General features: G+C 43.5%; 1 protein-coding gene across 5 annotated transcripts in view; it reads left to right on the plus strand.

The window, feature by feature from the left end:
- The window catches only part of DNAJC6 (DnaJ heat shock protein family (Hsp40) member C6), a 188,787-nt gene that overhangs the window by 123,883 nt on the left and 52,306 nt on the right, over positions 1–12,598 (plus strand). For all 5 annotated transcript variants that reach the window (XM_062191483.1, XM_062191485.1, XM_062191484.1 and 2 more), the window contains 3 exons: positions 4,301–4,451; positions 6,220–6,269; positions 6,373–6,521. In XM_062191483.1, the coding sequence (XP_062047467.1) occupies positions 4,301–4,451; positions 6,220–6,269; positions 6,373–6,521 (350 nt within the window). The remainder of the gene's footprint in view (positions 1–4,300; positions 4,452–6,219; positions 6,270–6,372; positions 6,522–12,598) is intronic.

Consider the following 12,598-nt stretch of genomic DNA (forward strand, 5'->3'; position numbering starts at 1 on the left):
AGGAGCTTTCTCTCTGTCTCTCCCTCTCACTGCCGGTAACTCTACCTCTCAAATCAATAAATAAAATCTTAAAAAAAAAAAAAGGAATGTAAGCGCACCAAAGACAAATGTCAGAGAACCACATTCTGCCCTGTGTCATTTCTAAGCACAGAGTAAGTTTTCTTTGGGATTCCTAATGTTTAGAAGACCAGAAGCAGGGGTCTGCACTGTGGCACAGGGGGTTAAGCTGCTGCCTGTAACACCAACATCCCATATTGCAGCCACGATAGATTCCCGGCTGGTCTGCTTCCAATCTGCCTGCATAATGAGATTGGTTTGGTTGGCCTGACAGATGCAGTGATTTATGTGGTTGCTTGTTGCGGGGACATCTGCTGCTGCTGGGAGCACCCAGAGGATAAGCATACAGGTGGGAAGTGGAGGAGAAATAGCAGAGGCACAGTTGTTTAAGAGGCAGGTAGGAACCTGGCTGGTGACAGTTTTTAGAAATGTGAGATATGGAGTTGTGGAATAACATGAAGCAGTAGATGACCATGGGCTTCGGAATTATAGAGATCTGGGTTTGATTTGCAGGTTCTACAGGTTGTTAGCTGAGATCATCAGTGAGTTGCTTCTTTGAGGCTCCATTTCTTCATCTGTAAAATGAGGATGATAACTCCTTTCCTGCTCTTCCAGTTGTATTATCATAAAGGTCCCTGCAGAGTTTCTACTGCAGAGGAGAGTTCAGTAAGTGGTAGATACTATTATTGGTTGTTCACACATCCATTCTTTTGTTTATTTGCCAGCATTCATTCTACGCTATTTCTAATAGAACCCATTTGCAAATAGGTGCCTAATGGTGACATAGGTGATTGGGAGGGAAGACCATGACAGTCAACATGTATTTATAGGTCTATGAATGAGCATCAGCATGGCATGCAGGAGTGTAGCAGGTGCTTTCAACATGATTTAAAGATCAACTGTCTGGCCAACAAACACAATAAAAAATACTCTACCTCATTAATAATCAGGAAAATCACAGGATAAGACCAGAATGAAATACTGATTCATACTTAATCAAACTAGCAAAATTTCAAAGCCTGATGATACCAAGTGTTAAGGAGATTATAGAGTGAAAGAGCTCCTATGTTCTACTTGGAAAAGTCTAACTGATATTACTTCTCTTGAAAATAATTTGTCAATACTGAGAAATTTGAAGATGTGCATACTTTACCTACTAGCAAGTTCTAGTCCTAGGTATAACCTAGAATTTCCCATATGTAATCAAGGCGATGTGTTCATAAGTACACGGCTTCTTGTAACAAACAACCTAAGTGCTCATCAATGAGGTATTTGATATTATATTAAGTGAACTAAGTTACATATGGTATAGCATAGATGAAGTTTGAACTATGATAAGTAAGAAAGAATACAAACAGAGTACCATTTGTGTACAGCTGTAAAATGTAAAATATTATCAATGTATTGCTTATGGATACCAGCATTAGTAATGACTTGCAAGAAATTAACTGGAATTATAAATATAAAATTCAGGATGATAGTAGGAGAAGAAAGAAGGGTGGATTGGAAGGGCTCACATTACAGCTATGACGTTTATTTACTGGTTTGTTTGCCCTTAGAGAAGTTTCTTGACTTCTGTGCCTTAGTATTCTGGTCTATAAAGGGGGAATAATAACATGAGTATTATTTACTTCATATGGAAGTTATGAAGAATAAATGAGTTGAAAATAAATGCAAAATGCTAAGAATAATACCTGGCAGGTAGTAGGTACTTTATGTAAATTTTAGCAATTACAGTGGCTATTTCATGAATATTTTTATTACTTTTAATTTATTTAAAAGTCACAATACTGTATTTAGAACAAAGAGTGAATGTTATTCTTGCCCTTTGTCATCTTCTGAATGAAAAGTTGACAAAGACTAGACATAACATCAACATAGGAATTTCAGGATGTGGAATACTATTATTATACCTACACTCTCTTGACCCCAAGGTGCACTAGATACTCTACTAACAGCTTTATATGTACTCATGTAACATTTCTCTATGAGATAGGCACTGTCTTTATAACTATTTTATAGATAAGAAGAAAGAGGCTTAGAGTGAGGTTTTATTCCTAGTAGCAGGGCTGGGCAGGAACCCTGTTGAGAATGACCCAAGCTCTTGTCTAGAGGCTTTATAGCCCCTGGCCATGATTCCATTAACTTCATCGACGTGGATTCCTGCTGCCTTAATCTGTCAGTCCTTGTAGATATCCTAGATTGTGCTGGGGTATTTAACATTTTCCAGATATTGGTGGCTGTTAATAACATGATAATTTTACTCATGCTAAATATTCATCAAATGTCATCTGTGAGCTCTGCCATATAACTCCTCACTCTACAAACCAGGAGTCCTAGACACAGAATTTGTGATCCTAAACCTTGCCCATTTCTGTGGAAACAAGAGAGGCAGAGACAGAGAAAGTAGAGAAGGGGGTGGAGAGTCTCCCTTGGTAACACTGTCTCATTGGCAGTTCAACATTTTATCCCAGAAGTGATACACAGTGCTTCCCCTCACACTTTATGAACTTGAGTGGGGGTTTTCAACCAGGGGTAATTTTTTCCCTGCAGGGGATATTTGCCAATGTCTTGAGACATTTTTAGCTGTCCCAACTTGGGGGTGAAGGTAGGGGCAGCTGCTGTTGATGTCTGGTGACTAGAAGCCAATGATGTCACTAAACCTCTTGAAATGCACAGAGCAGGTCTTTCCAGGCAGGCACACAACCAAAAAGTATTTGACGGCAAATGTCAGCAGTGCTGAGGCTGAGGAACACTTGTAAAGTTGTAAGGAAAGAGAACCTGAAATATTTGGAAATAACACTAGCAACGGCCACGTGTTCTCAGGCCTAAAGCTCCGATCACAGTTTCAGAGGACGTTTCCCATGGTGGAGATAAACTGCTTTGAAGGACAGCCATGGATGGGGACTTTCATGCAGTCTGCTCCATCAGAGGACAAAGGAGGCCCCTGGACTCACTTAACCCAGTGCTGCTCTTCCTGGGCAGTCTGCCTGGGCAGCACTGTCCAAGAGCAGTTTCATGCAGGTCACATGTGTCATTTAATGGGATCCGCACTAGTAAAGTAAGAGGAAACACATGAGACAAAAATTTTTTTTTAAGTTTTTTTTTTTTTTTTTTTTTTTTTTTGGACAGGGAGAGTGGATAGTGAGAGAGAGAGACAGAGAGAAAGGTCTTCCTTTTGCCGTTGGTTCACCCTCCAATGTCCTCTGCGGCCGGCGCATTGCACTGATCCGAAGCCAGGAGCCAGGTGCTTCTCCTGGTCTCCCATGCGGGTGCAGGGCCCAAGCACTTGGGCCATCCTCCACTGCCCTCCCGGGCCATAGCAGAGAGCTGGCCTGGAAGAGGGGCAACTGGGATAGAATCCGGCGCCCCAACCGGGACTAGAACCCGGTGTGCCGGCACCGCAAGGTGGAGGATTAGCCTGTTAAGCCACAGCGCTGGCCGAGACAAAATTTTTTTAAAGATTTTTATTTATTTATTTGACAGGTAGAATTACAGACAGAGAGACAGAGAGAAAGGTCTTCCTTTCTGTTGGTTCACTCCCAAAATGGCTGCTATAGTTGGCACTGCGCCGATCCGAAGCCGGGAGCCAGGTACTTTTTCCAGGTCTCCCATGCGGGTGCAAGGGCCCAAGCACTCAGGCCATCCTCTAGTGCCTTCCCAGGCAAGAGCAGAGAGCTGGACTGGAAGAGGAGCAACCAGGACTAGAACCCAGGGGCCAATATAGGATGCTGGCGCTGCAGATGGAGGATTAACCTAGTGCGCCATGGCGCTTTTAATAGTGTATTTTAAAATTCATATACCTGAAGTATTGTCACTTCAGCATATAGCCAAAATAAAAATCTTGAAATAGTCTACACACACACACCCTTTTTTTTTTTTTTTTTTTTTTGCATCAAGTCTTTGGAATTTGGTATGTGTTTTGCACTTACAGCACACTCTGTGTGGACTCATCATATTTCAAATGCTCAGTTGCTCCATGTGGCTGACTGGTGGCCACAGGGTTGGGCAAGGCAGCTCCAGAGGTTTCTGTCTCAGGGCCTCCGTGGGGGACTGAACTTGCTCCCCTGCGAAGACCAGAAGCCTTGCCATCATGGAGTTGGAAGATTTTGAGAGCAGGGTGTTCCATCCAGGAATGTCTGCCCCAGACTCCCAGAGACGGTCTCTGCAGGTTTAGGAAAGGAGAAGGATTGGTTTGGGTGTGGTCAGTGCTGTGACCTTCTTTTCTGTTTTTCCTTGGCAGGTGCCTCTTCTCCAGACATGGAGCCCAGCTACGGGGGAGGTCTCTTTGACATGGTGAAAGGAGGCGCAGGGAGGCTCTTTAGTAACCTCAAGGACAACCTGAAGGACACCCTTAAGGATACATCATCTAGAGTTATACAATCTGTGACCAGGTACGTACGTGTTTCACGGTGAAGGGCGTTGACCTCTATGCTCCCAAAGAAACTGGTTTCCTGCCATCTGCATGTTTGGTTCAGAGTGTCCATTTTGTGACCTAATCGCATGGGATCTGATGAGCTGGGGAATGTCATTGAAGCCTGGAGTCCTTTAGGAACAAAAGCGTAGGCAGGGAGAAGTCAGCGCTTTGGTACATTAGAGTGTCATGGTTGCTATTCCTGGTTTTAGAGTTACGCATCCTGGGCTTTAATGCAGTATCTACCCTTGTGAACTGTGTGAGTGAAGGCAAGTTAATTAATTTCTCTGAGCTTTAATTTTTGTACCCTGGTAGGATTTATCTCTTTGGGTGAATTGAAGGTTAAATGAGATATAATACACTGCACTCTGAATGAGCAATACCTATGGATTATAAGTTAAACAGAACTTTGCTTTTGCATTCTACTAGCCCTTTAAAATTTGTTCACTGGGAGAAGTTTTATGCTTTTCCGTTGTATGAAAATTCTTACAAGTAGGCCATACAAATTATTTTGTTTTATTCTTGAGTATTTGAAAATGCTAGGAGCATTTTTAAAAATTTATTTGTTTGAGGCCAGCACCGTGGCTCACTAGGCTAATCCTCCGCCTTGCGGCGCCGGCACACTGGGTTCTAGTCCCGATCAGGGCGCCGGTTCTGTCCCGGCTGCCCCTCTTCCAGGCCAGCTCTCTGCTGTGGCCAGGGAGTGCAGTGGAGGATGGCTCAAGTGCTTGGGCCCTGCACCCGCATGGGAGACCAGGAGAAGCACCTGGCTCCTGCCATCGGATCAGCGCGGTGCGCTGGCTGCAGCGCACCGGCCGCGGCGGCCATTGGAGGGTGAACCAACGGCAAAGGAAGACCTTTCTCTCGGTCTCTCTCTCTCACTATCCACTCTGCCTGTCAAAAAAAAAAATTTATTTGTTTGAAAGACAGAGTTAGAGAGGTCTTCCATCCACTAGTTCAGTCCCTAAATGCCTGTAAGAGCCAAGGCTGGGCCACACTGAATTCTAGAGCCTGGAACTACATCCTTGTCTCCTACATGGATGGCAGGGGCTTAAGGACTTGGTCCATCTCCACTGTCTTCCCAGATGCATTAGCAGGGAGCTGGATTAGAATTGGAGTAGCTGTGATTTGAGCCAGCATTCTGATATGGGATGCTGACATCACATGCAGTGGCTTAACCCACTGTGCCAGCACTTCTAGCATTACTTTTAAGTAACAACATGCAGTTTTGAATCAGAAATTCAAACATCAAGTCCAATTTATAATCAGCATTTTAATTTGTGTTCAAAAGTAAAATTAACATTTACTTCCAGTTCCTAATCAGGGCCTGGTAGGCAAAAAATAAATAAATAAATAAATAAACAACGAGGGGTGTCATTTGTTCTTATTCAATCACATCTTCCCTTATCTCTTAGCAACTCAGTTATAGGAGAAATTTCCACACAGGAAGAGAGGAACAATCAGAATTAATGAGTAAGCTGTGTTTCCTATTCTGAGATGGAGCCTCTTCCTGAAGCAGCCTCTGTAGGGCTCTGGGTTGCACCTGTTGGGTGGTATATTTATTTATCCCCTGAGAGTTGGGTTGTCTTCTCTCTCAGTGATGCTCCTTGTTAGGGATAAGGGCTTCAGAGGAGTCAATGGGTGCCTCCTGGACAAAGTGTCCAATTTGTCATGAAAAAGTGATTGAGAAAGATGTCTTGGTGTATTTGTGTCATTTTAATGAGTTCCCTTTCCTGTTTCACCTTTAGCTATACGAAGGGAGATTTAGACTTCACTTATGTAACCTCCAGAATTATTGGTGAGTGTCTCCTGTTTATCAGCTGCTACTTAGTTCAGCTCTCAGTGCCCGCCATAGAAGCAGACTTAGGTGACCTGTTCTCTTTCTGTATAATCTCTCCTAGTGATGTCCTTTCCTCTGGACAGTGTTGACATAGGATTCAGGAATCAGGTAGATGACATTCGAAGCTTTCTGGACTCCAGACACCTTGACCACTACACAGTCTACAACCTGTCGCCTAAGTCTTATCGAACCGCCAAGTTTCACAGCCGGGTAAGGATTGTTAGCCCTGGGATGGCACTGTCGCAGGCATAACACATGTTTTTCCTCTAAGACATGCCCTGAGAGCCTTAGGCATTAGACAGGTGAAGCTGGAGAACTGTAAACTCTGGATACTTCTGTCCACAAAATACTTTTGGGGCTATCGTGAGATATTCTGAAGTTTCTCCTTAAGTGAGGGTTTTTGCAGGAAAGTGTGCCAGTAATATACCATCTGAGTTGGGGTCTCAGATCATTTGGTTGGTTTCTCTTTGGTACATTGTTCCTAAGGTTCAAGTTGGAGAATGAACTACTGTGTAGGGCAGTTGGCTACCCTTATGCTGTAACACTAACTTTGCCTTTGACCCTTTCTTATTACTGCTTGGGTATCAAAATGAAGCAGTGTGGCCGGATCAGCACAGACACACCAGAATGAATGGAAATACCTCTCTGACATTCAGTAAAGGAGCTTCTTTCGTAAGTGAAGGATAGTATGTTAACAGTTCACACTGGAGGCTTGATAATACTATTGCTAGTATTAACAGCAGCCAACATTTATAGAGCATTTTCATTGTGCTGAGAATTTTGCATGCAATACTGCATTTAATTCTGTTTTTTAAAAGATTTTATTTATTCATTTGAGAGGTAGAGTTACAGACAATGAGAGGGAGAGACAGAGAGAAAGGTTGTCGTTCCATTGGTTCACTCCCCAAATGGTTGCAACAGCTGGAGCTGTGCGGATCCAAAGCCAGGAGCTTCTTCCTGATCTCCTATGTGGGTGCAGGAGCCCAAAGACTTGGACCATCCTCTACTGCTTTCCCAGGCTACTGCAGAGAGCTGGATTGGAAGAAGAGCAGCCGGGACTAGAACTGGCGTCCATATGGGATGCCAGCGCCACAGGCAGAGGATTAACCTACTGTGCCATGGCGCCGGCCCCTGCATTTAATTCTTTCAACAGTCCTTTTAGGTAGATGGAGAAACTGAGGCACCAAGAGATTCATAACCACACAACTAATAAGTGGCCTGGGGCTCACTACCCAGGGCTGTCAGGATTGCCTGGAAAATCTGGATTATCCATTAAAGGAGCTTTTCCATCTATGCAGAGAAATGTTGCTAAAATCAAGTGGTTAAAGTAATTCTGAGAGCTGGCTTAGGTTTCAGTTTTTTATTTAGCCTAATATTTATGCCACTGAATTCTTGATTTACTCACTAAAATCAGGCTTTTTCTCTCTCAAGAACTGTCTCATCTATTTTTTTTACTTATCCTGTAGATGTGAGTATTTTGTAACTTCCTCAGTGTCGATTAATCAGTAGAAAGAGCAGTCTGCACATGGACTTGTAAAAAGTAAAAGTTCATCTCAAGTGCTATGTGCTTAGTGGTAGCTGGTTGTCAGTGTTGTGTGCCTAGGATCTCAGCTTTGTTCTGGAATATATTTGCTCCAGATAACTGGTTGCCATTGATAATCTCTGGGTCTCAGTTTCTAAACACACAAGAAGGTGGGCTTCTATGCTCGCTGAGCTCTCTTGGGGGTGCTTTGTTAAGAACTGGTGTTTCAATGTGTTCTGAGAACAGCCTCAAACTGTAGTGTGCACAGAATCACCTGGAGGGCTTGTTAATTCCTGATTAAGCAGGAGAAGGGTGGAGTGAGAATTCTCATTTTTAGCAGCCTCAGGGGATGCTGTGCAGTTGCTGTGGGGACCATTCTTTGAGAAAAGCTGATAAAACCATTCTAAAGTAGTTTGTTCTAAATAGCACAGATTTTAAATGCAAGGTTTTAAAATCCACTGTAATAGACTAAACTTGTGTTCTGCCTATTACCTAATTTAGAATGAGTGAATTAACAAAAACTGTGTGCAGATATTTTGTTTCTAACTTGTTGCTAATCTTTTAAATTGATTTTTCATGTTTATAGACTGAGCAGTGCCATCCTCTAAAAAAATGTCATTTTGCTCCATTTTTTTAAAGAATTATTTATTTAAAAGGCAGAAACTGGGGGCAGGGGGGAGAGAGAGAGAGAGAGAGAGAGAGAGAGAGAGAGAGAGAGAGAATGAATCATCCATCTGCTGGTTCACTTCCCAAATGGCTAAAATGGCCAGGCCTGGCGCCAAACTTAAGCTAGGAACCTGTAACTCCATCAGGTCTTGTGGGTTGCAGGGGCCCCCAAGTACTTGGACCATCTTCCACTGGTTTCCCAGGTGCATTAGTTGGGAGCTGGATTGGAAGCGGAGTAGATGTGACTCTGGCATCCATATGGGAGGCTGATGCTGTATGCGGTGGTTTAACCGCTGTGCCATGATGCCAACCCCATGCCATCATTTTCATAATTGAAGGACAGTGAAACATCCTGTAAAATAGTTCTGGAAGTTTTATATGATCTTGAAAGATCTATGACCATCTGGGACATTTTTCCCTCCGAAAGTAAGTAAAGATATGATGTCACTATAGAGACACTCATCTGGATGAAAGTGTCTCTGAATAGTATTTATAAAAAGCAGTCTCCCTAAAGGTATCTTGAAAGAACATATCCCTCAGTATAACTAAAGATTGTGTGCCTGGACCTAACAGTTTCCCAGAGGAACCAGCAATTACACACGGTGCATCTACCCTGGCTGGCTCTCTTGCCCCAGAAGAGCAGGAGGCAGATTTATTTTCCTTGATACCTGGAATGGGGCCTGGTTTGGCTAATAAATGTCTCCTAAAGAATGAATGTAGCAAGAATTGTTAAACATGGCAGACAAAAGAGAATTAGTTGGGTCTTGTTCTCAAGGCACTTAAGCTTAGCTGGAGGAAGAAGCAAGGGCATTCTAAAGGTAGGTGCGAATGGGATTTACAACAGCTGCTAAGGGGGTTCAGTGAAAGGAAGCAGCAGTGACAGCTGGACCTTGAAGCAGGAGGAAGGCTTGTCTTGTGAAAGGAGTGAGGTCATTTCTGTTCATGCACATTATAGAATGTATCTTACCAGGTGTTTCATGGGCTGGCCTCTGCCTGCCTCTGTAGTTTCATTTTTTATTGTTTTTCATGGCCCCAGTACCCCAGATTCCAGCCAGGGTTGCACATGCACTCTGTCTCTGCACAAGCTTCTCACTGGCTGTAAAAAGCTGTCCATGTCACATACCCTCCACCCCCTCCTCTGTAAGTCTGACTTCATTGAGAGGAGGACTTCCACACACCACAAGGATTTTCCAGTTCTTTCCCTTAAGACCCAGGATTGCACTGTATCCTTAGCTCTTCCCAAGGAGGCCCACAACTTGGCAGAGTGGAATTGGAACCCTCATCTATCTCCCTCAACCCTCAGCTGCATCTTGGGAAGATAGTCCCAAAGCCTTTGTATTATTTTCATCTTCCTTCTCTTTTCCATTGGGTTAGATCACTTTTCAGGCCCCTAGACCCTTCTCTCCCCAGGATTACTCTGTGGTTTGATTTGCTTCTCACTATTGCATTAATTAGAAAATGTTTCTTAGTTCCCATCTTCTAGTCCACAAGGAATAGAATCTTTTCTTCCTTCTTCCAGTTTAGGGGAGTGGTAGGTCTGCAATGAAACCTTATTTCAATAAATGTAGATGGCAGAATCTTCCATAAATACAGATGATGCAAAAGACTAAACATGGTACTGGTTGTTTTTACAGGTTCATGGAACCCAACTCTGTCTTTATTGCCTATCTCTGTGCCTGGGAACCTGAACTCAGTATACACTGTGATTATGTGATTGCTTGTTTGGGGAATCAGAGGATGGCAGCAGAGACAGGCTGTTTTCAGTAAACTTTTACTTTGTTGAGAGTTGTTATTCTATATTTTGATTAACTCCTTTTTTAAAAAAAGACATTTATTTATTTGAAAGGCAAAGTTACAGAGAGAGGGATAGACAGAGACAGATCTTCCATTCGCTGGTTCACTTCCTTAAATGGCAACAAGGGCTGGAGCTCAGCCAATCTGAATCCAGGAGCCCGGAGCTGCTTCTGTGTCTTCCAGGTGGGTGCATCTTCTGCTGCTTTCCAAGGCATCTGGATTGGTAGTGGAGCAGTTGAGACTTGAACTGGCATCTGTATGGGATGCTGGCACTGCAGGCAGCAGGTTAACCCACACCACAGTGCTGTCCCCCAGTTTGATTAATTCTTATGCTTAGAAGCCATATGAGGTGACAAGCATTGCATAAAATAACCACATAGCAATTTTATTCATATTTATATATGTACCTACGTTAAAATGGGATTCTGTGTAGTCAGTTTAGCAGAGGCTCCAACTCAAAACAGCACATGACAGATAGCTCCGCATTCTAAGGACTGCAGAATAGGTGTTGAATGTTAGTTTTCCGACTCTTCATAGCCAACATCCACCTTGAGGAAATAAAAGCAGTGAAACTGACAGTGAAGTCCGGAACACAAGATGCATCATCTTTTTCTTTTTTTTTTTTTTTTTTTTTTGACAGGCAGAGTGGATAGTGAGAGAGAGAGACAGAGAGAAAGGTCTTCCTTTTGCCGTTGGTTCACCCTCCAATGGCCGCCGCGGTAGCGCGCTGCGGCCGGCGCATCGCGCCGATCCGATGGCAGGAGCCAGGTGCTTCTCCTGGTCTCCCATGGGGTGCAGGGCCCAAGCACTTGGGCCATCCTCCACTGCACTCCGTGGCCACAGCAGAGAGCTGGCCTGGAAGAGGGGCAACCGGGACAGGATCGGTGCCCCGACCGGGACTAGAACCCCGTGTGCCGGCACCGCAAGGCGGAGGATTAGCCTAGTGAGCCACGGCGCCGGCCAGATGCGTCATCTAAACCAGGTGTTCTTAATCTGAGTCACAAAGACCCACAGGGGCTGGCGCTGTGCACAGTAGGTTAATCCTTCACCTGTGGTGCTGGCATCCCCTGTGTCACCGGTTCTAGTTAGTCCTGGCTGCCCCTCCTCCGATCCAGCTCTCTGCTATGGCCTAGGAAAGCAGTACAAGATGGCCCAAGTGCTTGGGCCCCTGTACCCACCCACTCCTGCACAGACCTGGAAGAAGCTCTTGGCTCCTGGCTTCTGATTGGCTCAGCTCCGGCCATTGAAGCCACTTAGGGAGTGAACCAGCAGTTGGAAGATCTTTCTCTTTGTCTCTCCGTCTAACTAACTGTCTGTAACTCTACCTCTCAACTCTTAAAAAAACAAAACAAAACAAAACAAAAAAAAACCACCAATCTTGGTTCATATCTCAGCTGTTTTTCTTACTGTGTAAGTTGTATCACCTCTCTGTGACTCAATTCTCTTTCATCTCATTGGTGTATGATTATATAGCAATATAAGCATCCACCTCACAGGTGCTCTTAAGATTTTTTTTTTCTGTAGCTCCAGAGAGCTACAAAAATAGCTTGCAGTTATTGAATGCCTTACTGCAAGGAATAAAGTTAAAAGCATTGTCTGTCTTAGAGCCAGCATTCAGTAAGTGGTAGCTATGATTAAAATGGATAATAACAAAATGCCACAATAGGTGACTGAATAAAATACTAGTTTCCAAAAGAGGGAAGAGATTCATAGAACATTGGATATAGCACTCAGTCAGATGATGTAGCACTTTTGCTTCTATACTTAGAAGTGGGATGCTTTTACTCATCTTGCCTTATTCTAGGGTTGATGGAGAGCTGAAACTTGAGTGACATCCAGTCCTGGTGATGTTTGGCCTCTTTCCCACCAAGGGATGTCGTGGTAGCATGTAATCTATAGGATCTTCCCTCATACTCAGTGACTCCAGGAGGCGTTCAGGGAGACTGGAGGTAGCACCGTGAAGGGTTGCATACTCAAGGATTATGTTTACTACATGAAGCTGTAGGCCCCAGAGAGCTACAAAATTAGCTTGCAATGATTGAATTCCTTAAAATTTTTGTTTTGTTTTGTTTATGCATTAACATTTTATTCCTTTAGACAAAGCACATGCTTTTAAAAGAAAGTCTAATTGTGTGTTTGCTTAATGATGTGTAATTATAGATCAAGTAAATATACAATTATGGAGTACTTGAAATTATTTACTTGATTGACTTCATGATTCTGGAGCTATTAGCCTATTGTACTAAGAACAATTTAACCGACTTTTAGCTGAGACTCATTACAGACACTGACATTTTTTTGTGTG

The sequence above is a fragment of the Lepus europaeus genome, chromosome 5 (assembly GCF_033115175.1).
Source record: "Lepus europaeus isolate LE1 chromosome 5, mLepTim1.pri, whole genome shotgun sequence".
Taxonomy (NCBI): domain Eukaryota; kingdom Metazoa; phylum Chordata; class Mammalia; order Lagomorpha; family Leporidae; genus Lepus; species Lepus europaeus.